This window comes from Phoxinus phoxinus (assembly GCF_949152265.1).
Source record: "Phoxinus phoxinus genome assembly, chromosome: 2".
NCBI classification, from domain to species: domain Eukaryota; kingdom Metazoa; phylum Chordata; class Actinopteri; order Cypriniformes; family Leuciscidae; genus Phoxinus; species Phoxinus phoxinus.
In genome coordinates, this window is record NC_136877.1 from 48991691 (window position 1) to 49019088 (window position 27398).

At 39.1% G+C, this 27398-nt stretch overlaps 3 protein-coding genes across 12 annotated transcripts in view; 2 read left to right on the forward strand and 1 right to left on the reverse strand.

Annotated features, from left to right (window-relative positions):
• Positions 1-5105, forward strand: part of intu (inturned planar cell polarity protein) — a 41803-nt gene extending 36698 nt beyond the window's left edge. For all 3 annotated transcript variants that reach the window (XM_079605355.1, XM_079605353.1, XM_079605354.1), the window contains exons 14-16: positions 1306-1495; positions 2640-2779; positions 4557-5105. In XM_079605355.1, coding sequence (XP_079461481.1) covers positions 1306-1495; positions 2640-2779; positions 4557-4668 — 442 coding nt within the window. In that variant the 3' untranslated portion in view covers positions 4669-5105. The remainder of the gene's footprint in view (positions 1-1305; positions 1496-2639; positions 2780-4556) is intronic.
• aadat (aminoadipate aminotransferase) lies at positions 936-26809 on the forward strand. Of its 7 annotated transcripts, none has more exons than XM_079605385.1 (14): positions 936-940; positions 12718-12810; positions 13256-13424; positions 14445-14577; positions 16810-16884; positions 16977-17186; positions 17831-17896; positions 18060-18142; positions 19349-19445; positions 22862-22923; positions 23095-23159; positions 23784-23890; positions 25383-25484; positions 25766-26809. In XM_079605385.1, exons 2-14 carry the CDS (start codon positions 12744-12746, stop codon positions 25805-25807), a joined length of 1278 nt encoding a protein of 425 aa, XP_079461511.1. In that variant the 5' UTR covers positions 936-940; positions 12718-12743; the 3' UTR covers positions 25808-26809. The 7 variants fall into 7 exon arrangements, with proteins under 7 accessions (XP_079461511.1, XP_079461509.1, XP_079461508.1 ...); XM_079605383.1 differs by lacking the exon at positions 936-940 and adding an exon at positions 11343-11983 and having other exon boundaries at positions 12715-12810; XM_079605382.1 differs by lacking the exon at positions 936-940 and adding an exon at positions 11744-11998 and having other exon boundaries at positions 12715-12810.
• ino80b (INO80 complex subunit B) lies at positions 5045-11515 on the reverse strand. 2 transcript variants are annotated; one of them, XM_079605396.1, is made up of 6 exons: positions 11132-11497; positions 10597-10786; positions 8755-8915; positions 7544-7710; positions 6350-6605; positions 5099-6289 (listed from the first exon to the last, which is right to left on the reverse strand). In XM_079605396.1, exons 1-6 carry the CDS (start codon positions 11172-11174, stop codon positions 6141-6143), a joined length of 966 nt encoding a protein of 321 aa, XP_079461522.1. In that variant the 5' UTR covers positions 11175-11497; the 3' UTR covers positions 5099-6140. The 2 variants fall into 2 exon arrangements, with proteins under 2 accessions (XP_079461521.1, XP_079461522.1); XM_079605395.1 differs by having other exon boundaries at positions 5045-6605; positions 11132-11515.
• Positions 26810-27398: the final 589 nt, after the last annotated feature.

Genomic DNA, 27398 nt, shown 5'->3' on the forward strand with positions numbered 1-27398 from the left:
GCTAAAATCAATGTCTGTATTCATAAATATGTCCTCATTGGTGTAAAATCACCTCTGCCAATGATCCGACTTATCCTCGTAAGCGAAGAATTTCTTATCTTTATTTACATGGGACGGGTAGGTCCACGGAGGCTTCCATGTCGTTCCGCCATTTTGAAAAACTATAATAGCAGAGAGGGACAAAAAGCACTAGCCTACCTCAGCGCGTTTACGTTCAGAGCCAGCGTCACGTGACTAAAACGGACATCAGTGAGAGGCGTTTGTCACTGCCCCGGCAAATTTGACAGGCTGCACTGCACGGTACTTCATACTTATGCCGAGCCACAGGAGAAGGAATCCCTTGACACAGAAAGGTTTGTTCGTTGTGTGTCAAGTTGCAGTTTGTTTGAAATAACGAACCTCATCACCCGAAAGAAAACTCAATGTGCTATTGGAAGACATAACGGCTTAGTACATAATGGCTACCGTAGTTGCAACACGCATTTGAAAGGCGCTAGAGAGCACTGTAGCAGCCCTTGGATCCAAAAAGAGAGTCTCGACTGATGCATAGGGTGTCCTTTATTTCGTTCGCCAAACTAGCAGGACGTTCAACCTTTTAAATCCATCATCACCTTAGCACTGTGAAAACTGTATTGAAAACATTTCACACACTTGTTTTCACGGCTACAAACATCATTACAAAAAAAAAAAAACATTTAGGGTGACAAACAATAATTACACAGCAAAATAAACCATACATATGTGCAAACAATTCTATGGTTTATCTATGAATGAAAACATATCGTACCTCGCTGCGCTCACCAAGGAATGCAAAACAATATACGATAGTCCTTTCTTCCGTCATGAAACGGGCGTCAAGTTCTTTAAATTCATAAATAAAACACAAAATCTCAGATAAAATCCATGTAGGCTCAAACACGGCTGCTACCCTTTAAAGTTCATCTTCCCTTGTGCAAACTACGGTGCCACCAAAGGGACAAATTTCAACATTACAGGTGCACAGAATTTCTGGTCAATCACATACAAATAACATTAAAGCGCATACAAAATATAGAATTATTAAAATGAATTACAAACATTTACACAAATATTTTACCAATAACCCAACCTATACTTCATTTACTCAACAGCATACATTAAACTCTTTACAAGCACTACTCGTTTCAATGCAAAATACAATTTCACCGCTAGATGGGAGAAATTCCTACATAGTGTACCTTTAAGTGTCTTAATGACTTTGTACTTATCAAGAACAGAGTGAGTGGTTTGACCTAACGTTGTGTGTGTGTGTGTGTGTGTGGACAGACTGACGGCGGGCGCTGAGAACACACTCTTCCACTACGTGCTGATGGAGACGGTGCAGGGCATCTTCATCGCTCCCACACACAGAGAAGTCCATCACCTGAGCGGCTCCATCCACCCACAGCTCATCCACAACTTCTACCACTGCTGCCTGTCCATCCGCCAGGCCTTCACGCTGAGCCTCCCCGCACGGGTAACAGCGCTCCTCAGCGCAGCACTCCTGCCCTGATGCAGTGAACACTGCCCTTTCTGTTCATCAAACAAGCAGCACAAGCATTTAGCAGCACAACTGTTTTCAGCATTGATGATAATAATCATAAACCAATCACATCTATTTATATAGCACATTTAAAAACAACACATGTTGGCAAGAGTGCTTTACATACAGCCCGGTACATATACAATCTAAGCAAAAATTTTGCAAAATTAGAGATAAATGTTTCTTGAGCATCAAATCATCATATTAGGATCAAGTGACACTGAAGACTGGACTTTGACAGCTTTGATCATTGGAATAAATTAAATGGTCAAATATAATAAAATAGAAAACGGCTGTTTTAAACTGTAAGAATATTTCACAATTTTACTGTTTTTTTTTATCACAGAAATTCAGCCAGAGAGACTTTCAAAAACATGAATAATCTTACAGGGCCAAAACTTTTGAATGGTTGCGTATTTAATTCTATATATAATTTAAAAATATATATATATATTTTTTAAATGTAACAGTTGCATTAATTTATTTTATACTTAAATATTTTATTTATGACTAATTACAATTTTAAAAGTCTGTATATTTGTGTACAGTTAATTGCAGTTGGTAAACCTTTAAGACAATTTTTGTAAAGAACCTTGTCTTTTTTATGAACAAGCAAGTAGTATTATTTATATACTATTATAGTTTCATTACTACATGTATTGTCAGTAAAGTTTTTCATCTAATATATACAGTATAGATAAAATGTATTTGAATTTATTTACCGAAATAAATCATTTGTAATAGTTGTTATGCATTCCTCCGTATTCCAACCAGTCTGTTAAATAATGTTTATGAATCAATAAGCCACCGCAGTGTTCATTTCTATGCTAGTATATATTTGCTCTTCTCTATATTCAAAATAATAAATAATAAGCTTCTGCTTCATCCCGCTCCTTTTCAAACATATTGAAATTATTGTTATAATACTTTATAGATATTGTTTTTTCCTTTCGGTATGTTGCAACATGTTGTATTTTTACATTTTATTTTATTCGCATATTTTTGTTGTTCGAAATAAAAAAATGAATGAAATGAACTAGTAATATGGACGGGTTTGCTGGTCTCACACGTGTTTCAGGATCGCAGAGGGACCGAGCGGCCCCAGAGCACTCGAGGTTTGGGTCCAGTCAAAGAACATGGAGTTCTGTTCCAGTGCAAACCTGAGAACTGGACCGATCAGAAGAAACCGGCTCCCACCATGACCTACTGGGTTATAGGGTACGTGACCTCTGACCTCCAGCAGCGTGTGACAACTCAACATCGTAAACCCGAATAAGTTGGCAAAACTCAAAACATTTAAGTTGCCTCAATTTTTTTTCAGAGGTGGACAAAGTACACAACTTCCTTACTTGAGTAAAAGTACAAATACTACTGGTCAAATATTACTCCGTTACAAGTAAAAGTTGTAAAGATTGATTTTTACTTAAGTGAAAGTACAGAAGTACTCATTTTTAAAAGTACTTAAGTATAAAAGTAAATGTCAATGCATTGTTTTATTATTGTTGCATGTAATAGCCAATTTCCAGTACCTTATGCCTCTGAATCTCTGCCTACCCTCATATCAATATCACATTTATTTCTAGAACACAGTTCCAGTCGTGGGATTGAATAAGTCACTCAATAATGTCCACAATGGTTTCGGACACACAAATGGCTGTTCCCAGTTTTTTGGCTTTTAGTATGAATATGTTAGCCGTACTGTTATCTATAAGCTAGAGTGCTCCAAAACAATGACAAAATGCACATTTAGAAGACCAAACCCAACGTTGAAAATTAAAATCATGTTGATGTCAGAATCCAATGTCAGATTGACGTGAAACTCCAATTTTGGACAGACGTTGTATTGTGGTTGAAAATCGGTTGACGTCAGAAACCAACATCAGTCGAGTTCTGACGTCAACCAGACTTTCATTTACAACCAAAATGCAACCAAATTATGCCTATCGTAAAAAGTACGATATTTGTCTTTTAAATGTAGTGAAGTTAAAGTTTCCAGAAAAAATAATACTCAAGTAAAGTACAGATACTCAAAAAGTGTACTTACAGTACTCAAGTAAATGTACTTTGTTACTGTCCACCTGGCAGATTTTAATTTTTTGTACTTCCTAACTTGAAATGTTTGAGTACACTAATTCATACATTTAAAACTTTCATGTAATCTCAATGTGAACACTTTCATTAGTATAAACTTGGCTAGCTTTAACAAGCTAGTTTGCTACCATAGTAATTTGTTAACAATATTTATTCCTAAATAAAAAAAAAATCCATTCGTTGTTATGATAAACGAGCTTGTGTTCCATTACTATTAGAGTATTTTATTTTATTTTTTGTTAAAATCCCAAATCTAAAAGGATATTGAGATATCTTTATTACATCTTGAGTTTTTTTTTTTTTTGAAAGTTTACAATGACATTTAACATCAAACATAAAACAAACAGAGATTGGGGAAAACGGATCTGACCTTATACAGAGTAAAGCATTACATTCTACAAATTATTTTTTTCCACAATAGAGATGTTTTTATGCATTTCTTATTTCTAGTAATTGAATTCAATGAGTCATGGAATATTTTAAGATCTTTACAAAAAAAATTAAAAGACATTAGTGTTATAGACATTACTTTAGCTTTATGTATATGAAACTTCCCAAGAAGAATTGTTAACTTTAATGTGTTAAATCAATCAATTATATCTGAGCCAGTATTACAGTCCAAGAAGAAGATCATAGCCTCATCTATTCTGATTATTGTGTAGAATGTATAAAAAAGCATCATAGATATCTGCTTCCAAGAGTATTTACAGTTACAAAATAAATGTAAAAGCGTTTCAGATTCAAGATTACTATTATAGTATACTATTTATTACAGTATTTTGAATTCGCTTTCATTTGTACTTGAACACACCAAATCATCCTCCCATAATCCTCCTCTCACTGTGATCCACCAACACACACACGTGTATTTCCAGCTCTGATAGTCTCTGATGTGTGTCTGCAGGCGGATGCTTCTGGAGCCCGTCCCTCAGGAGTTTTACGTGTGTTTCCATGACTCTGTGGCAGAAGCTCCTGTGGAAATGGCCTTCCGGCTGTCTTTCGGCTTGGCCGTGTAGCGTCAGCGTCACACCACCATACAGCACAAGAACATTATTATGAGGTGTGTGTGTGTGAACGAGGACAGAAAACCACTGGTTCATGATTAAGACAGAACTAATCCTTGTGATGATAATCATGTGTTGTTGTGGACTTAGTGCTCAATGACCGTTAAACACAAGCGACGTCTGTAGCAGTGACCGATTAAAAATACCTCAACCTGCTGGATCTCACAAGCTACAGGCTCACGGACACTAGAAAACACCTTTTCACTCTTCCTCTCTGGATCAAGTGGCCCGAGGCTTACGACCACAGCCTTACCTGAACTTTTATATGAAATGCTTTTGTACTTTTTTATTTAAGGTGTGGAACTTCATAAGTTAAAACTTTGTAATACGTCGTTCATCCAACAAAATGTGCATCATTTATCAAATAAATGAAAGCAGATTTAACCTTCAGGACCAGGTGTTCTTTATTTCAGTGTTTTTACAAAAATAAACCAACAATAGATTCACACGTTACACAGCGAGTTTCATTCAGAACGAAGGTGTTAAATCATTATTATACTCCGATTCAATGCAACAATTTCCACAATGTGTTTACAGGAGGATTTACATTAAAACGTGTGTGCTTGCCGTTATGTGGTTGAGCTCAATTCAAAGTAGTATTATTTCACAGAAATTCATTCTCATGATTTATGAATTTCTCTGAAAATTGTTTGTAATTGTTAGTTAAATATTCTGAGTTATAGTCGCATTGAATTAAATAAAAAATAAAAAAAACTGAAGAAATTTGGGTAACACTTTAAATTTGGATTCGAAATGAACAATGAAAACGACTTACTACATTTATTTAATGTTAATTTCTACATATGCCAATTCATTTTAAACAGGTTAAGTGAATGTATTATGGAAGAACCAATAACAATAGAATATTTATAAATTAACATTAATAATTGAAGTAAAAAAGGTGTCCAAAGTAACTACCGTTAACAAATTGACTGTAAATTGTTACTGTTTTACGCTTTATGCGTGTTTGAATGCGATTTTTACATTAAATCATGTTTGCTTGTAGTTTTATCAACTTATCGCAGAAATTAACTCTCATGATTTAGGAATTTCTCTGAAAATCATTTGTAATTAAAGTATAAGTGAGTTATAATAAATAAAAAACAGAAGAAATTTGGGTAACACTTTAAATTTGCATTCGAAATCAACAATGAAAACGACTTAAAATGTATTAACAAGCTAGTTTGTTCATTTCGACACACGGCAATACATTTCAAACGGTTTAAGTTTACGTATTATAAAAGAACCAGTAACAATAAACAAAAGAATATTTATAAATTAACATTAATAATTGCAGTAAAAAGTTGTTCATTGTGACTAACGTTGACAAATCGACTGTAAAGTGTTGCCGTTTCCTGTATTCGGGTTTGAATGCACAGCATGATTTTCTTCAAACGAGTGTTCAACATAATCGTGTGGAGCGTTTACGCGACGCCCTCCAGCAGAACCAGGTTCCTCCGGTAGCACTCCAGACTGCACAGGGCCGTCCCGGTCTGTGAACAGGAGTACTTCCTGCGGTTGGAGCATCCCGAGACCCCGCAGCTCGCCGGGACCGGAGGAGGCGCCGGCGCCGCTGCCGGAGTCGGGACGGGGATCCCGACGGGATAGGAGACGCCGGCGCCCTGAGCGCTGCTGCTGTACCGCACCATGGGCACCTGGGCCTGCTTGGACTTGCGCTCCCTCATGCTCTTGATCTTGGCCTTGCTGGTTTTGGTCAGTCTCTCGATGGTCTGGTTCTTGCTCTCCTCCGCTTTCTTGGCCGCCTGAAGACGTCTTTTGCGCGCGCGTTCCTCGCGTTTCTGCATCATCTCGGCCGTCAGCTCCTTCTCCTTGTATCCCATGGGAAGCTCCAGTAACGGCTGGATCTGCTGCTTGTGTAAGAGGGCTTTCTGTCCAGGCGGAGAAGAAACTCGGTCAAGGTAAAGATCACTCACACACTTCAACAACTATTCATTTGTAACTTGTAATCAAATCGGTACAATTTCTTTTTGTTTTTTATTTTCTCTTTTGCATTTATTTGACTAAAAATGTAAAATATTATTACAATTTAAAATAACTGTTTTCTATGTGAATATCTAGTAAAATGTAATTTATTCCTGTGATCAAAGCTGAATTTACAGCATCATTACTGCAGTCTCACATGACCCTTCAGAAATCATAATAATAAAGATGATTTGCTGCTCGAGAAATATTTCTTATTATTATTAATGTTGAAAACAGTCGTGCTGCTTCATATTTGTGTGGAAACTGATAAATTCCCCCCAGGATTCTTAAAGAGTAGAAAGTTCAAAACAACAGCATTTATTTGAAATATAAATCTTTTGTAAACAGTGTTAGGTAAAGTTACTTTTAAACGTAATGTGTTTTGATATTGCGTTACTCCACAAAAAAGTAACTAATTGTTCCGGAGGGAAATTGTTCTACGGCCGTTCAGATGTGTGTGTTTCTACGGCACCTGTCTGGCCGTTCAGATGTGTGTGTTTCTACGGCACCTGTCTGGCCGTTCAGATGTGTGTGTTTCTACGGCACCTGTCTGGCCGTTCAGATGTGTGTGTTTCTACGGCACCTGTCTGGCCGTTCAGATGTGTGTGTTTCTACGGCACCCGTCTGGCCGTTCAGATGTGTGTGTTTGTACGGCACCTGTCTGGCCGTTCAGGTGTGTGTGTTTCTACGGCACCTGTCTGGCCGTTCAGGTGTGTGTGTTTCTACGGCACCTGTCTGGCCGTTCAGATGTGTGTGTTTCTACGGCACCCGTCTGGCCGTTCAGATGTGTGTGTTTCTACGGCACCCGTCTGGCCGTTCAGATGTGTGTGTGTTTCTACGGCACCTGTCTGGCCGTGAGCAGAGACTCGTCGATCTCTTTCTTTAGCTCTCCATTATCATCCAGCTCTCCTTTCTCCAGCGCGTCCAGCCATCGCTCCTCCTCGTCCATCGGGCGTCTCAGCAGCGAGTCCGTGTCGGGCAGGGGACACGGGTCCAGGTTACTGTCCTCATCTGGGTATCACACACACACACACACACACACACATTAAAGGAGTAGTTCACTTTAAGGCGAGACACAGCAGGCAAAACCAGTTTTTTTTCACTGGTCAATTTTGAGATTTTGGGATATTTGTCCTCAATAACATGTCTTCTTTCAGACTTGTGGTGAAAAAAAGTCTGAAATACACATTTAGGTCTTTATATTACTGCACTTTGTCTATTTGCGTCTGTAGATTTCTCTGAAATTCAACAAAAGTTGGCGTTATAAATCATCCGCTGCTCCACTATCTCTGTCATCACACACACACACACACACACTGTAAGAAAGCTCTCTCTCTCCAGTACAATGCTGTCGGATCCAAATATGGTAATTTCCTCTTTATCAGCATCCAATCGTGAAAGTAAAAGGGCTGAATGCGCAATCTCATTGGCTGATGATAAATCTTTAAAGCCCGTTTTCTCAAAATTACTTTTCTGTCATTCTCCAAGTCTGAAGTCTCCACTTCAGTCGCACCGATATACACCAAACCTTCCAGTCTAGTACCTAGTTATATTATGAAGACATTTACAGAGGGATTTGTAAATATATTATTCATAGCCTGATTTATATAACATTTTATTCCAAAAAACATGGCAAATCAATTTAAGGCTATTGACAGTATATTCTGATTTACAGGATAACAAAAGTAGAAATCCATAAATCCCTCTGTAATTGTTTTCCCATCTAATATGTGAACACAATGAAACTTTTTTTTTAACCTGGCTTTATCCAATACTCAGATTTCGTTTTTTAAAATGCAATGAAGCGATGAGTTTGTGTAAGAAAAATATTCATATTTAAAACTTTATAAAGTAAAATAACTAGCTTCCGGGCAAACACAGTCTCTACTTACGCCTAAAGCGCAACTTATGACGTCGGAAGTAGCGTAAAAATATCAGCAGTTACGCTTTAGACTTCCGTATGTTCGTTTGGCCGGAAGCTAGTTATTTTACTTTATAAAGTTTTAAATATTAATATTTTTCTTACACAAACTCATATTCAGGCGTCGCGCTCACCCAGCCAGGCTCGGTACTGCTCTATAGGAACTCCCTCTGACGGCACGTCATCATCAGAGTCGTCCTCTTCATCATCATCCTCATCGCCATCATCATCGGTCTCTACGTTCAGAGACGACACTGAGCGCAGAGAGTCCGGGATCACGGTGAACGTGGGCACACTGCAGAAACACAAAACTGACTTATTACACACTTATTCCAGAGAGAGAGACAACATCACACTTTATGAATCGCCTCGGACACGGTTTGAACCTGCAAACGTGTGGTTACCAGCCCAGATCTTTAGTGTACAACTATGCTTTATAGATATTTTGTTCCAAACTATACCAATATTTTTTTGTGAATATTAAAGAATTTTAAAATAATCTTTTTGTCTATAATTTGTCATATTTTGGGGTAAACTGTCCCTTGTAAAGTCCCCCTGTGGTGAAAATCCAGCTTTTAATGTTGTTTATATGTCTATATGGTGTTTGTAATCTGCTTAAAGACAAACCATGTGTAAGTTCATAAGTCGACAGCATTGCTGAGTGTGTTCTCCTTAAAACTGCAGTGAACAAAGACAGTCTCAAAAACACGGTTAGAAATCGCTGGTGTTTCTGACGTCACACACTACCTTGTAACCAATCAGATCAACGTGTGATCGTCAACCAGCGGATCTCTGAGCTGAGTGAGTGAGTGGAGGCGGGGCTCATTTGCATATTCATAGAGCCGCGTACACTAAATGTAGAGTTACATTCAAGCTATTTTAAGGCTTGAAGAATAAAATATTAAGTATTAAATGTCATTTTGGTGATCAAATGAGTATTATTGACTACAGGGGGACTGTAAAGCAAGAATAAACCAATATAAAGAAAAAGCATATGTATTAATTTGTTACATTAACATCTATAAGAGATTTGTTCTGTTATCACTCCATGACTTCAGTAAGACAGTGACACTCGTGAGTTGTTGTACTGTAAATATATTGATATTATAATGATGTAAACGAACACGAAAAGCTGATGTTTTGAAGTCTCGGCTGTTTGGCTGAGTTGTAACATTAAAATGTGCATGAGGAAAAAGGCAATAAAAAATGTTTCTCTTTGAAAATTAAGGGGAAGTTTTCAAGACAATATTTTTTTTGAAGTGAATTAAAAACGCCTTGTTAAGCGCAATAAATTATTTTTTTTAAACATTCTGCAAAAAATATTAACTGATAAAAAAATTATGCGCAGATATTATGTACAATAATGTTTGTAAAACACAAATAAGGGAGATTGAAAAAATAAAAGGTCGCCATACTGCAAAAAAAAATATCTGTATTCTTTATTATTAAAAATCTAATCTTTTCCAGTTTAAGGTATTATGTGAAACATTTTAAATTGTAATTTTGTTGTCTAAAGAAACGCAAAAGGAGTTAATATATAGTTTATGTTGCATCTTATTTGATACTCTCATTTATAACATGATTTTTCTAAAAAAAACATAATAATAATAAATGTACGGATAATCAAGTAAGCGCAAGTTGCTGTTCAATGTTAACCTTGAAATGTTAATAAGAATATAAAAGTTATTCTTATGTTTACTTTATAAAAAAAGAAGATTTATTTATCCATCATGACCCGAATAGATAAACTTTTTCACAATTATTATAATAAAAGGTCAGAAGGTATGTATTCGATTGCGTGCAACAGGTTGTTCAGCAAAAGTAGTTTTGATAACATATTAAATATGTGCAACCTTTTAAAAAACAATTCTGAAGAAATTCTTATAGAAATTGTCATAATTTGGGACCATTTCCTAAAGGGATCAAAACGAAAAGCTCATGTTTAGAAGTCTCAGTCCGTGGGCAAACCCACTGACCTCTTGGTGCCTAGAGTTTGACCTCCCAGTTTGATCTTGAGTTTGAGTTGAGGAGGTTTGAGGACCAGCATCCCGGAGTCTGACTCCAGGGCTTCGGAGGAGAAGCTGTGTCCATCATCCCGGTGGTGCTTCTTCTTGTGTTTCTTGTGCTTTTTGTGTTTCTTCTTGTGGAGGTAATCATCCCCGTTTCCTGAAGAACACACATCAACCAAACACACAGTTCAGATGACATTTAGTTGATTAGAAAGGCAGGAGTGAATGAATATACACTCAATAGTGTCCTACTTTAACTGTAAGGTCTACATTACCGTGCATGTTAAAGGAATAGCTCACCCAAAAATGAAAATTATCCCATAATTTACTCCCCCTCAAGCCATCCTAGGTGTATGAGTAGGCCTAAATTATGGGATAATTTTAATTTTTGAGTAAACTAATCCTTTAATTAATGTGTTTTTAATACCAAAGAAGACACGTGGGTTAAGAAACACTCGATTGTAATTCTCTCTCCTCTACAAAAGCATTAAATGAGACTTACCAGTGAGAAATCTGGGGTGAATCATGTCTTTTCTTTTCCCCATGGACACGTAAAGTGAGTTTGCCCTTAATTAATCACCACAATAATCATACTGAATACATATAAGGGTCTATTCCTGCATCAGATTAACGCAAATGTACTAATTCCCGTGCAAACTCCCTTAGCATTCTAGCATTGTGTTTACAATTGTGCTTCCTAGTGCCAAAGCATTGTGGGTAATGTAGTTCGCTCGCTCACCGCTGCGCTTAGGTTCTTTCTACATTTCGTCACAAATGTTTTTATTTATTTATTTGTGTGAACGCAGCATAATTCTCATATTTTAAATCCTGGTTGTGTGTTTTCGGTTTAATGAGCGATGGTGTTGTCATTTGTTGCCTGTTACCTTTCTCAGCGCTGCTTGGCAGGGCCAATCACAGTCGTTCGTGATCACCAGGTGTTTCTGTTCCCCAAAGGAAGAGCAAATGTTTATGCCTGTCCAAAATACACAATCTTGCTGCTTTTGACACTTAATTTAACGCTTTGTCCCAACTCCGGAAAGAAATACATAATGTAATAAAGTAGAGAAGAGGTCAAGCAAGTGTAAAAAAAAACGCGCAAGTGTGGGTATTGACTGGCGCTTAAAGGGACAGTTCACCAAAAAAAAAAAAAATTCAGTAAATTTAATTAAATTCACTGTCATCATTGGTTCATCCCCAAGTTGTAACCCTGTATGAGTGTTTTTGGCTGAGCACAAAGGAAGATAATATGAAAAATGTCTGTAACCAAACAGTTGTGGTATTGCGGAAAAGAAAACTACACGGTCCAGAAATCTTTGCGGGAGACGTTCAGCGGTACCGGTACGGGAAGTTACGGGTCAGTGCTTTAAAGGTTAGGCTTGGAGATTGTAAAATGTGTGTCGTTTTGCAAAGCTTGCAGATCTGATGATTCGTGTTATGTATTTATTCATACGAATGGCGATTATGTTGATTTGCGTGTGATTTATTCGCACGCTTTATCCACGTGGGTTTGATCGCTGTTGACTTTTGGAGTTGAACTTTCAGCCGTGCATATGTCAGTAAATCACGTTTTCCATAAATATATGGCTTTCTTCGAAGTTGACATTTTCAAGATATCGAGATTTTAACACAGGGGTGAATTTAATATTGCACCTTGTCAAACCTGTTGCACAAGAAATCGGTTTCAAGTTATCTTACATTTCATAATCAAAAATGGGATCAGTATGATTTATTACACAAACAAGCAGATTTATGTTTATGTTCCTTGTATTCTTTTTTGTTGCACAATAAATCACTTTCTTTGTCTATTTATAAATATGTGCATTAAGCTCTCTCTCTCACACACACACACACACACACACACACACACACACACACACACACACACACACACACACACATATATATATATATATATATATATATATATATATATACATACACATACATATATGTATATCTTCAGTTAAATGTTTGTGGATTCTCCCATTAAAAGTCCCATTAGGATTGTTTCCTAATTTTGTAACACACAATAGTACAGATGCACACAAATTAAAATCACTTTTCTTTGCCTGATCTGTTCAAAAGTTTCCCATGTCCTCCATCCCATCAGAAGCATGAATTACACTCGCTTTCTGACAGCTGTGAGCGCAGCGAGGAAACCATCGGCTATTCGCTTACTGAGTGAGTCTGATTTTTATTATTATATTACTGTTTATTACCATGATTGAAATGAACTGCCTGACTGAGATGTGACTCAATGACGAGATGATAACTAGTAATATTATCGAAAAAACTTGAACTGACCGTAGAATTGAACTCATTTCATAATTGATGAACTTTATAAGTCAATAGGCTACTGAACTGACTTGAGCTGAATAATGACACTTTTTTTTTTTTTGAGCTGCTTTACGAATGTATCTCATATTTGATGAAGCTCGCATCATTGAGTTATTAGAGAGAGAGAGAGAGAGAGAGAGAGAGAGAGAGAGAGAGAGAGAGAGAGAGAGAGAGAGAGAGAGAGAGAGAAAAAAAAGCTGCTTTGAAACAATCTGCATTGCATAAAGATGACTTGACTTAATAAAGCGTGACTAGGCCTCATGTTTCTGGTTGTGTTGTGATCATCCAGCCGAGCTTCAGCAGCGATCTCCTCCGTCTCTGATCTCTCTGGCCGGAGGAGCTCCCAATCCCAACACCTTCCCGTTCCAGTCGGCCACGGTGAGAGTGAAGGGAGGACAGGATGTGGTGTTGGATGAGGCGCTGATGAAGAGAGCGCTGCAGTACTCCGGCTCTTACGGGTATCTAACACTACACTATTGGCTAGTTTACATGTTTTCATCTGTATTATGGCATCGGATTCCAAAATTACATTTAATTTTTTATGGATTACATGAATGTGGGCAATAAATTGGGGGCTCGTCCGGGATTTGAACCTGGGACCTCTCGCACCCGGCCCAAACATTATTCAAACAATTATTAATGATTTATCAATTTTCCTTAATTCTTCTTTGTTTCTCTTTTAAAAAATTATTTCTAACAAGCCTACCATTTATATTATACGTCTTCCAGTTACTTTATAAACCCCAGGTTGGGAAACCCTCATGTAATGTTCAATGCAATTCATGTTTTTGATAAAAAAGAGTGGAATATATTTACATCTTTTGTATTTTTATAACAATATGGCTCAACATAATTTTTTTAATTAGGGCTGTCAATGTTAACGAGTTAACGCATGTGATTAATTAGAAATCCTACAAACAGTCGAGGTCATGGGTTCGATTCCCAGGGAAAGCAAAAACTGATAAGAATGTAAAAATGTCTACTTTGAAATGCAATGTAAGACGCTTTGGATAAAAGCATCTGCCAAATGCATAAAATGTAAACAAATAAAATAATTAAAAATAACACAAATACATTAGTGAAGAATGTGAAACCTTTAATGAATGTAATTTACGTGTTCATCTCACGCTGTATGGCCAGATGATATGCTGACTATGTTTCTCGGCTGGAAAAAGCAAACCAGCGTCTGCAATGGGAGCGATTAATCGTGATTTTAAATGTTTAATCTATTGACTGCTCTAACTTAAATCCGTGTGATAAACGGATTAGGTCGAAAGTAATCTAAAAGTATTCAGAATGCATTACATAAAATGTGTAATCTAACGATTACGTAATTATGTATGTAATTTGAAATCAGTAATCAATTACAATTTGTAAGCACACTGCTATTGCTTCATTGTGTGTGTGTGTGTGTGTGTGTGTGTGTGTGTGTGTGTGTGTGTGTGTGTGTGTGTGTCTGTGTGTCTGTGTGCTGGTAGGATTCCAGAGCTGGTCTCATGGATGAAGGATCTTCAGAAAAGCCTCCACAATCCTCCCACAGCCGACTACAGTCCAGAGAGAGGACAGATGGAGATGTGTGTCACCACCGGCAGTCAGGAGGGGCTCTGTAAAGTACGCCCACACACACACACACACACACGTCCTAATCAGACCCATAGTGAGCATTTTACACTGAAAATTATGGACAATAATAATATGGGCACTAGGGCTGTAGTCAACTAAAGAAATGCTTAGTCGACCAAAGTCCTGTCCTGAGCAACGATCAGTCGACTAAAAAAAAAAAAAAAAAAAACGCGATGTTTTGCATTTTGATTGAACATTATTAAACAATTGTCAGAGCATTTATAAAACAAAAAACATCAATAATACATAAAAAAATATAATAATAATACAATTCTTTGAAAATTAAAAAAGCAGGAAAATATACTGAGACGCCCCAAGTATCTGTACTTCTACTTGAGTACGAGAAGTGAGACGGACTATTTTCTTTAGCGGAAGCAATATAAATCGTTTTTAAATCCATAAACTCCTTTTAAAATCAATTTTTAGTGTCAAATTATTTATTTATTTGGTAGGTAGTCATGTAATAAGCGGTATAATGTAGAGTTTGTCTTACATGTACTTCATGAGGCACACACGCGCGTGGTCTCTTTCTCTCTCCCTCTGCCATGCACGCGGCTATGCGGTTTGGAGCACAGTCTCTGTCTCGCGGGCGCGCTCGCTCGCTCGCTCTAGATTCCGGGAGAAACTTTTTGCAGGCATCAGTGAGCTATATATTTAATATAATTATTAAAATATAATTATTGATTTTTCAGTAGACTATTTTTTGCTGCCCCCTCAGCACTCAGCACCCTACGCACAGTGCGTGATGTGATGCGCGTGGTGGGAGCGGCAGCGCTGAATGAACCTTGTTGAAAAGTGTCTGCATGATTCACGTAGGTCACATTTTCAGGTCGGAAAATCCGGAATTCTGATTAGTAGCGGATGTAGCGTTCTACCTGAGTGAATACAGCAAAACTACCTCTATTCCGTAGTGAGCGCAAGCAGCAGTGCAGCCAGCCACAGGTGCGGTTACCGAGTGTTGCGTTGTTCTACGTGGTGCGCTAAACTGTGGCGCTGTTACAAAATAGCCTAAATTAAAGCATTTAAAGTTGGGGATAAAACATATGCTAATTATATTTAGAATACAGTAATATATAAATGCTTATAAATGAATAAATATCAAGGAGTAAATCAATGAAAATTTCTTTATTGGTGAAAAAAAAAAAAAAAAAATGCAACTGCATGGTCGACCAATGAGAATGTCAGTCGACCAAGACGGCATCGACCGATTAGTCGACTAAACGACTAAAGTTGACAGCCCTAATGGGCACCAATATATTATGCATCCCTAGTGAGGGTTATTCTAGTTAACTAAGCCTTCCTGCGATTCCCAGGGGAAGAAAGAACTGCTAAATGCATGAATGTAAACTGAAACCATGAAAAAAAATAAAAAAAAAAGTTTTATTGCTTAAAATAAAATAAACATAACCTATAATAAATGTTATATATATATATATATATATATATATATATATATATATATATATATATATAACCAAAACTGCCATAAAAAAAAAAAAAATAGGCATAAAAACCTAACAAAAACTCCCAGCAAATTTACTAAACCTTTAAATAAATTAAGATGAAAACTGAAAATATAAGCTAATTAAAAATGTTACCAATAAAAACTATGATGACTAAAACACCACTGTCACTAATAAATGCTCTTGTGGCGATACAGTCACTCTGCTCATGAAGTTTTTAGTATGCTTAATATTATTAGTGATATCCATATTGGAGTATGTGTCATAATTTAGGATGAAAGTTGCGAAAAAGTTTAGCACATAAAAAACATGTGTGAAAATGTTTCGGTCACAGCATGACCTTCTTCAGTGCCGCGTCAGGTGATGTTGTGACGGAAGTAGACACATGCATGGATATATTTAATAAAAATGTGTTATTTATATATAAAATAGTTCTATTTATATATAATATAAATCATATAAAAATATATATGCAGTATATAAATGCAAATATTTTTCAAATATATACATGCATGTGTGTGTGTTTATATATACAAAATAATTATACACAATACACACACATATATTATGTAAACACAAACTTTTGTTTTGGATTTCGATTAATCGCGATTAATCGTTACAGCCCTAGACGGAAGCGTTTGCTGTTCCTGTGGTTTTCACCTCGCATTTACATGTTTGTTGTCGTAGATTTTGCTGATTTCTCCTCTTTTTAACTATATACTAAAATTCCAGTTTTCCTGTTCGCTCTGTTCATCAGATATTCGAGATGCTCGTCAATCCCGGAGACAACGTCCTCCTCGACGCTCCCACATACTCAGGAACGCTGGCAGCTGTAAGGACAGAGATGGACCACCATCTCCATGTGATCTCTCATGATCTGTTAAAGGAACACGTTTACATGTTATTGTCGACTCTCCTCCACAGCTGCAGCCGCTGGGCTGCAACATCATGAACGTGCCGAGCGATCAGCACGGCATGATCCCGGGAGACCTCAGGAAGGTTCTGGCGCGGTGGGACCCGACGGACGCACAGAAGCCGGACTGCACCGTCCCCAGAGTCCTGTACACCATCCCCAACGGAGGCAATCCCACAGGAGCATCCATGACTTATGAGAGGAAACAGGAAGTCTATGAAGTAAGCAGTGTTTACTTCCTCAATGCACACGGTTTGGTCCCTGCATGATGACATTCAGATGTTGTGATAATTAAAATGTAATTGTTAAATAAAACTAAAACTCATATAAAAAAAATTTTTTTTTGTAATTGAAATAGTTATAATAAAACAAAACAAAACAAAACATTTTAACTAACAGAAATAAATTGAAGTAGATGTACTAAATTTACTTTTAAAAATAATAATAAACCAAACCGGAAGTCGTAGAGACTTGAAACTCTGAGGGCTGGTAGTTCTCACACTGTCTACAACGTCACCAAGGCTCGCGCCGATCGGCCCGATGGAGACGCGGGGGGAAAGTGCATTCATAATTCATATTTTCGGGTATTTTGCATTTTTTTGAAAAACTACTTTTGCAAACTTGTTAGTTATACCGAGAAGTCGTTATTTTTATTTATTTTTGCGCACAAAAAGTCACTTAATAAACTTAAGGTTGAGCGAGCTACTGTAGTCACTTGGACTATTTATATGATCTCAATTAAATCTCAATTTACCCATGTGACTGGTTTTGTAGTCCAGGGCCACATATTTTAATGTTTTTTTTTTACATAAAAAAAAAGAAAGAAAGAAAATGCACTAAATTGTAATTTTGTTTTCATTTGCAGCTTGCCAGGATTTATGATATGCTTATCATTGAGGATGACCCGTATTATTTCCTGCAATTTGAAAAAGTAAGTACGTCTGATTTATTGCTCTCTTCGCAGCATCTGTGTGTATTGTGTGATTAATCAGCAGGAAGCAGTCATCATATACACTGACCTCTCTGATAGCCTCTCTATTGCTGCTGCGATAAGATAACGCTCTGAACGCTCTCTCTGTTCTCTCGTCATCCAGCCGTGGGCACCAACGTTTCTCTCCATGGACGTGGACGGACGCGTCCTCCGAACGGATTCCTTCTCCAAGATCCTGTCATCGGGGTGGGTGCTGTCAAAAGCCAGTTTGTGCTTCACATGTCACTGAGTTGATCACTGGACAGTAGTGCTTTTGTCACGAGACACAGCTGTCAGGATATTGACTCTGGGTAGAAAGGAAAAAAACTCTTTCTCAGGGAGAGAGATTGGAAAAGTATGGCAACATCAAGATATGTACTGGACATGCTGTCACTTACATCTGTCATGCATTTTTACCATGGTAACACCATATTTTTTTGGGAACATGACATTTAATTGTGTACAGTACATGAGTGAGGTAATCGTATAGTACCGTGGTGTTACCATCTGACACCATCACTGCCTTACGGCCAAATGTCATAACCATAAATCAAAGATAATTATTAATATTCTAATTATTGGAGTGTAGCAAACAGTACTGGTTTATACTGTATTTGATGCATAGCTTACTGGCACCATTAGTCGGGCCATAATACTAACAAAATAGTGATATATTATTATTATTTTATTTATCATATTTGTATTATTTATAGATAAAAAAAGTGTTTACCTGATTAAAAAAAAATATATATATATATATATTATATATAACAGTTAAATAATTCTATAGTTTTTATATAGTACCATCAATTATTTATTAATGTACATATCATTTAATAACATTCAATAAAATGTATATTTTATTTAATTATATATACATTTATATTAATACATAATTATATATATATATATATATATATATATATATATATATAATAAAATAATAATATATATATAATTGCATTGAATTAAATAGTTTTTATACAGTACTGTCAATTATGTATTCATATAATTAATGTACATATAATTTAATAACATATATTTTATATTTATAACTTATAATTTATCAAATATATTAAATATGTATCTTCATACATAATTTATGTATGAATCATTTTGTATTAATATTATTGCATAGTATTTAATTAATTAGCTTTTAAGTAATCAGTATTTAATATAAATAATTAATTTACATATAGTTCAATTACAAAGTATTCATGCTTATGCATATTTTGTAAATGATATGTATATTTATATTAGTAATTGATATTATTTATATTAATTGAATTTGATCATTTTTATATTCTACCATGAAATAAAACCACTTCTAAAAGATATTAATAATGACCTTCCGTCTCACTGCCTTCCTCAGGTTGTGGTTGATGTGTTTTGTTGATGTGTGTTTGCGGTCAGGTTGCGGATTGGCTTCGTGACGGGGCCGAAGCCGCTGGTGGATCGGGTCGCTCTGCACATCCAGGCCTCGACGATGCACACCAGCACCTTCACACAGGTCACGCATCCACACACACCAGCACCTTCACACAGGTCACGCATCCACACACACCAGCACCTTCACACAGGTCACGCATCCACACACACCAGCACCTTCACACAGGTCACGCATCACACACACACCAGCACCTTCACACAGGTCACGCATCCACACACACACCAGCACCTTCACACAGGTCACGCATCCAAACACACCAGCACCTTCACACAGGTCACGCATCCACACACACCAGCACCTTCACACAGGTCACGCATCCACACACTCACCAGCACCTTCACACAGGTCACGCATCCACACACACACCAGCACCTTCACACAGGTCACGCATCCACACACACCAGCACCTTCACACAGGTCACGCATCCACACACACCAGCACCTTCACACAGGTCACGCACCCACACACACCAGCACCTTCACACAGGTCACGCATCCACACACACCAGCACCTTCACACAGGTCACGCATCCACACACACCAGCACCTTCACACAGGTCACGCACCCACACACTCCTGCACCTTCACACAGGTCACGCATCCACACACACCAGCACCTTCACACAGGTCACGCATCCACACACACCAGCACCTTCACACAGGTCACGCATCCACACACACCAGCACCTTCACACAGGTCACGCACACACACACACCAGCACCTTCACACAGGTCACGCATCCACACACACCTGCACCTTCACACAGGTCACGCATCCACACACACACCAGCACCTTCACACAGGTCACGCATCCACACACACACAAGCACCTTCACACAGGTCACGCATCCACACACACACCAGCACCTTCACACAGGTCACGCATCCACACACACACCAGCACCTTCACACAGGTCACGCATCCACACACACCAGCACCTTCACACAGGTCACGCATCCACACACACACACCAGCACCTTCACACAGGTCACGCATCCACACACACACCAGCACCTTCACACAGGTCACGCACCCACACACACCAGCACCTTCACACAGGTCACGCATCCACACACACCAGCACCTTCACACAGGTCACGCATCCACACACACACACCAGCACCTTCACACAGGTCACGCATCCACACACACCAGCACCTTCACACAGGTCACGCATCCACACACACCAGCACCTTCACACAGGTCACGCATCCACACACACCAGCACCTTCACACAGGTCACGCATCCACACACACCAGCACCTTCACACAGGTCACGCATCCACACACACACCAGCACCTTCACACAGGTCACGCACCCACACACACCAGCACCTTCACACAGGTCACGCATCCACACACACACCAGCACCTTCACACAGGTCACGCATCCACACACACCAGCACCTTCACACAGGTCACGCATCCACACACACACCAGCACCTTCACACAGGTCACGCACACACACACACCAGCACCTTCACACAGGTCACGCATCCACACACACCAGCACCTTCACACAGGTCACGCATCCACACACACCAGCACCTTCACACAGGTCACGCATCCACACACACCAGCACCTTCACACAGGTCACGCATCCACACACACACCAGCACCTTCACACAGGTCACGCATCCACACACACACCAGCACCTTCACACAGGTCACGCACCCACACACACCAGCACCTTCACACAGGTCACGCATCCACACACACCAGCACCTTCACACAGGTCACGCATCCACACACACACCAGCACCTTCACACAGGTCACGCATCCACACACACACCAGCACCTTCACACAGGTCACGCATCCACACACACACACCAGCACCTTCACACAGGTCACGCATCCACACACACCAGCACCTTCACACAGGTCACGCATCCACACACACCAGCACCTTCACACAGGTCACGCATCCACACACACACACCAGCACCTTCACACAGGTCACGCATCCACACACACACCAGCACCTTCACACAGGTCACGCATCCACACACACCAGCACCTTCACACAGGTCACGCACCCACACACACCAGCACCTTCACACAGGTCACGCATCCACACACACACCAGCACCTTCACACAGGTCACGCATCCACACACACACACCAGCACCTTCACACAGGTCATGCATCCACACACACACCAGCACCTTCACACAGGTCACGCATCCACACACACCAGCACCTTCACACAGGTCACGCACCCACACACACCAGCACCTTCACACAGGTCACGCATCCACACACACACCAGCACCTTCACACAGGTCACGCATCCACACACACACACCAGCACCTTCACACAGGTCATGCATCCACACACACACCAGCACCTTCACACAGGTCACGCATCCACACACACCAGCCAGTCCTGTTCACACACTCATCCTGAAGCAACACCTCAGCAACACAAGCGCTTCAGGAGAGGGTTGCTCCGCATTCCTCTGTATCTGGCGTCCGTACAGTACAGGCGTTGTTGCTCCACACACACGTAAACACACACATGTTTCAGATCCCAGCGGCGAGCAGATCTGCGTAACGTGATAATGAGTCTGAACTTTAATTATTCTCACAGCGGGAATCTCCGGAGAAGAGATGCACGGGAAACACAAGCGCTTTAACACTGATGAGTCTGTGGGGGGGGGGATCAACAAATCGTTAAATAATGTATCAGATAAATATTGTTTTTCTTATTGTTGCTGTGTAATTGCAAAATACTCTGTAATTAAGATTAGCAGTCATGTTTAAAAAATATTTAATTATATTAAATCATATTTATTTTAATAATTATTAGTAATTGTTATTTTGTACATTAAAATGTATAAAATAGTTTTCTGTTTTTTGTTGCTTCAATTAATATCAACAAAGTCAATAAATAATGTGTAATTAATAGTAAAAGATATTAGCTGATATTTATTTGAATAATAATAATATTTATTTTAGGCACTTAATATTGTATAAAATAAATGTTTTTTAAATTGTCACTGGTGTAATGATTTGCAAAATACTCTTTAATTAAGAACTTGCAGATTCAATAAATAATGTTTAATACATATCCTAATATATTAGCTAATATTTATTTGAATAATAATTCATATTTATTTAATGCAATTACAAAAAAAATTACAATGTACAAAATAAATGTTGTTTTCTCTCTTGTCGCTGTGGTGTAATCATTTGCAAAATACTCATTAATTTAAATCAGCAAAGTCATTAAATAATGTTCAATAAATATTGAAAGAATAATTAATATTTATTTGAATAATAGTTCGTATTAATACTGTACAAAATAAATAGTTTTCTCTCGTAGCTGTGGTGTAGTAATTTGCAACATACACGTATGACATTTATTTTATCTGTTAAATGTATAAAATTCAATCTGTTTTTTAACGTGTGTGTGTGTGTGTGTGTGTGTGTGTGTGTGTGTGTGTGTGTGTGTTTGATGTGTGTGTAGATCATCGTGTCTCAGCTGCTGCAGAACTGGGGTCGAGCTGGTTTCCTCACACACATTGACGGGTGAGTTTCTGAGAGTTCAGTTCCTGTATTTCTGTATTCTGGTGTAAATGCTCATCATCTTCAGGCTTCTGTCGAGTGCAACTACACTGTTCTCCGTTCTGATTTTCTTCATGGACTTCTACACGAGTTCAGATGTGCTTGTGTTTGACATTAGTTGTTCCTCTTCCTCAGGGTGATCGAGTTTTACAGATCTCAGAGAAACGCCATGCTCTCCTCAGCCGACCGATGGCTCAGAGGTTTGTAGAAAACACCAAACTCACATTTACAGCAACGCACTTCTAGACGAGGGTTTCCAAATGTTCTTGTTAATGTGTTTATATTAATCATGTACAAAAGTGTCTTTTTTAGCTAAATTGTCCTTTTTAGTGCTGATATAGCCTATTAGACTAATGTAGTTCAGCTGTGTGTGTGTGTGTGTGTGTGTTTGTGTGTGTGTGTGTGTGTGTGTGTCCATGTAAGCAGTGCTTGGTGGATGTTTACATCACATCCAATCCTGGTATTCTTATATATATTGTGAAAATGGCCATTTATAGTTTTACACAATCATGATTTGATCAAGTTTTGCATATGAATTTGTTCAGACAAGTGACTTTATCACACTAGTCTCTTGTTACAAGGCTTAACTCTTGAGTGTGTATTTTATCATTTGCCCCAGTGTGACGCATGATATGATTTTTGATATTGCAAACTGCGAGTCGAGAGTAAGATCTTCTGTGGAAATGAGCAGATGCCGTCCTGAGTTTGAGTTGTGTTGAATCTCAAACACACGGCTGGACACGTTAATGTTGATTTCACTGGAATAAGTAAATGATCTGTGTCAGAGTCCAGATAACAGCATTTAGTGTGTGTGTGTGTTGTAGATGTAGCCGAGTGGCATCCTCCGATGGCTGGGATGTTCCTGTGGATTAAACTCAAGGACATTAAAGACACACAGCGGCTGATCATGGAGAGAGCTTTAGAGAAAGAGGTACACACACACACACACACACTCACTCTCTCATACACACTCACCACATACACACTCACACACACATACACAGACACACACATGCTGACAGTTAAGGCTGATTTATACTTCTACACTGTAGACTACGCGTTGGTTTTCATTTATTCTTCTGCGTCGTTGTCCATGTTGACGCGCAATTACACACGCAGAGGGAGCTTGAGACCCGGGGGAGGAGTTCTGGCTGACCAATCACAGTGCTTGCGTCCGCGTAGAACTGACGTGCTGTTACATTTTTGGAGAGGTGCACGTCAGGGTACGCCGAAGGGTACGCACGCCACACACAGCCCACGATGTTCAATGCAGAAGTATAAATTGGGCTTTACACATATGCTGACAGACACACACACAGAGACACACTCACACACGCACGCACGCACAGAGACACACACACACACACACACACACACACTGACACACACACACACGCACAGAGACACTCACACACGCACGCACAGAGACACTCACACACACACACTCACACACACACACGCACAGAGACACTCACACATGCACGCACAGAGACACACTCACACACGCACAGACACACACACTCACACGCACAGACACACTCACACACACACTCGCACAGAGACACACGCACAGAGACACTCACACATGCACGCACAGAGACACACTCACACACGCACAGACACACACACTCACACGCACAGACACACTCACACACACACTCGCACAGAGACACACGCACAGAGACACTCACACATGCACGCACAGAGACACACTCACACACGCACAGGCACACTCACACACACACACGCACAGACACACTCACACACACACTCGCACAGAGACACACGCACAGACACACTCACACGCACAGAGACACACTCACAAACGCACAGACACACTCACACGCACAGACACACTCACACGGACAGAGACACATGCTGACACACACTCTCTCACGCACACACACAGAGACACACACACTCGCTCTCTCACACACACACACACACACGCTGACACAGACATACCCTCACACACACACATAGTGAGTCAGTGACACACGCTGACACGCACACACACACACACACACACGTGCACACACAAACGCACACGTACAGTTTGCTGTGCTGAGTGTAATAACACATGATTTCACGTTCTACTGTGCCGGATAAAAGCACCTTCCTTTATACATTGTAAACGCTTCCTGTAAATGCAAGTCAATTGTGTGTGTGTGTGTGTGTGTGTGTGTGTGTGTGTGTGTGTGTGTGTGTGTGTGTCACGGTCGCTTTATAGCAGGTTTACTGAGGCTTTTTGCTAAAGCCAAAGTTTGAATGTATGTGTGTGTTTGTGTATGTAAATAAACTGAAGCACCTGATCTTTAAAACACACCGCATGATTTGCCTCCCAGACTCAGTGTCAGCTTTACTTTCAGACGATCGTGGAGCATTTACTGTGTGTGTGTGTGTGTGTGTGTGTGTGTTTGCAGGTTCTCCTGGTTCCTGGAGGAGTGTTCAACATCATCAGCTCAGATCCGTGTCCGTATGTTAGAGCGGCTTTCTCTCTCTCCACACCTCAACAGATCGATGAGGTACACACACACACACACACACACACACACACACACACACACACAGATATATATATATATACAGTATATTGTATATAGGGTTTAAGTTTACGTCAGTCGAGTATCTTGTGTGTTTGTGTGCTTCACGATGTTGCTGCCTTCAGTCCGATCAGTCCGGTTCAGCTTTTTAATGTTTCCATTTATATATGATGCCTCAGAACTCGAGCACATCCCATAATCCTCTGTACTCGAGCGCAAGGCCTTCCCCTCATCATGTGTGCCTCTCTCCTCTCCATCCACAGGCTTTCAGGAGACTCGCTGATCTGATCAAAGACGCCGCGTGAGTCGCTGATCTCCAGGAGGAGGAGATGAATGTTTCTAATGTCCAGTATCATCAATGAAATGCTGCTGTCACATGCCACACACACACACACACACACACACACACACACACACACACTCTCGATCTGCCCAATGTTCTGCCTGTTTTGCACAACAACAACCCCATGTTTTCACATTTCAGTCAGTACCAGATGAACACATTTGAAAAGATGCTTAATACTATTTCAAGATTCAAGAAAAATATATATTCTTTATGTGGTGCGTATTAATATCAAGATTTGCTGCTGAAGCTGGTTTACAGTGCAATTGCAGCTGCTGTCTGCATCTGGAGGCATGTGGTTTTAAAACTGGTTTATTGCGTATAATGTTTAACCGTAAGAAGGTGAAGGTCGAGTGAATGTATGTAGTTGTACTAGTCTGTTGATCTAATCTGTGTGTTGAATTGTGAAGGTTAAAGCCGCTGCTTTCTGCCTTCACTAGTCCACACACACGAGGAGTAAATGTATTGATATGATGCATGTAGCAGCTTTTAAAATGGCATTAAGCTGATGGACCCTCATCACAGATTGATGACACATTTCTGCATTTCTTTTTTAAAGTAAAGTACATTTTTATCAACATCTTTTGCATTATATTACCAGAGCACTAGTTAACACTGCCATGATGGGGTTTCTGAAAGCTCTGCTTCTTCAATCTCTCTATTTTTTTGTTTACATTTACATTTATTCATTTTGTTATTTCTAAAAGTCGTGGGAATGCAATACTGGATTTTTTTTTTTTTTTTTTTTTCACGGTTGAAGCAAATGGTAATGAAAAAGTATATTAGCAGTGACGTCCTCCCATATGCACCTATATAACTTCAGAGAGAGTCCCTGCTGGACTTGAATATGGCTTGATAAAATCATGTAGTTGTTATACTCCGTTGGACTTGCATGTGATTGTGCATGGCGGCAAAAAAAGGGTTCAATAAATCATTAAACAAACTCATTATTGTATTTTCACTCAACGTTGTACTTTAACCAAAGCTTTGCCTTATTTAATTGCATAAAATCCCATTGCATTGGTTTTTCAGTGGAGAACTCCATTTTTAAACACAAATTTGCTACATTTAAAAAATAAAATAAAGATTGTTTATTGGGATCTGTGGTTCCAGTAAGAACCTTTATTATCAATGGAACCTTTACATTGAACAAAATATTCTTTATAATGGAAGAAGTTCTTTAGAAAATAATGGTTCATTTAAGAAACCGTTCTTTGGGGAACCAACAATGTCTCTTCTATCATGTTGGAAGCTTTTTGTTTTAAGAGTTTGGTGTGCTGGCATTCACACTGTGTGTGTGTTGTTTCTGTGACAACAGCTTCTTTGTGTACACTACTCAGGGAAAGTGCTTAAGAAGGGCTCTCTCACACACACACACACACACACACACACACACACACACACACACACACACACACACACACACAAACACTCACTCAAACACTCACTCAGGCGGCTGTGATAAATCTTGCTGTTATTGTCCATAAGCTCAGAGTTATGCACTCATAACTGCTTTAAAAGCGATATTAATAGTGTGTATGTGTTTCTTCAGG

Coding starts and splice junctions, on each gene's coding strand:
- ino80b (XM_079605395.1), bottom strand. CDS start 11,174: ATGGGGAAAAGAAAAGACATGATTCACCCCAGATTTCTCACTG. Junction 10,787..11,131: donor TCACCCCAGATTTCTCACTG/GTAAGTCTCATT, acceptor TGTGTTCTTCAG/GAAACGGGGATGATTACCTC. Junction 7,711..8,754: donor GCAGTACCGAGCCTGGCTGG/GTGAGCGCGACG, acceptor TGTGATACCCAG/ATGAGGACAGTAACCTGGAC.
- aadat (XM_079605381.1), top strand. CDS start 11,883: ATGTCTGTAACCAAACAGTTGTGGTATTGCGGAAAAGAAAACTACACG. Junction 22,924..23,094: donor TTCCTCACACACATTGACGG/GTGAGTTTCTGA, acceptor CCTCTTCCTCAG/GGTGATCGAGTTTTACAGAT. Junction 23,891..25,382: donor AGAGAGCTTTAGAGAAAGAG/GTACACACACAC, acceptor GTGTGTTTGCAG/GTTCTCCTGGTTCCTGGAGG.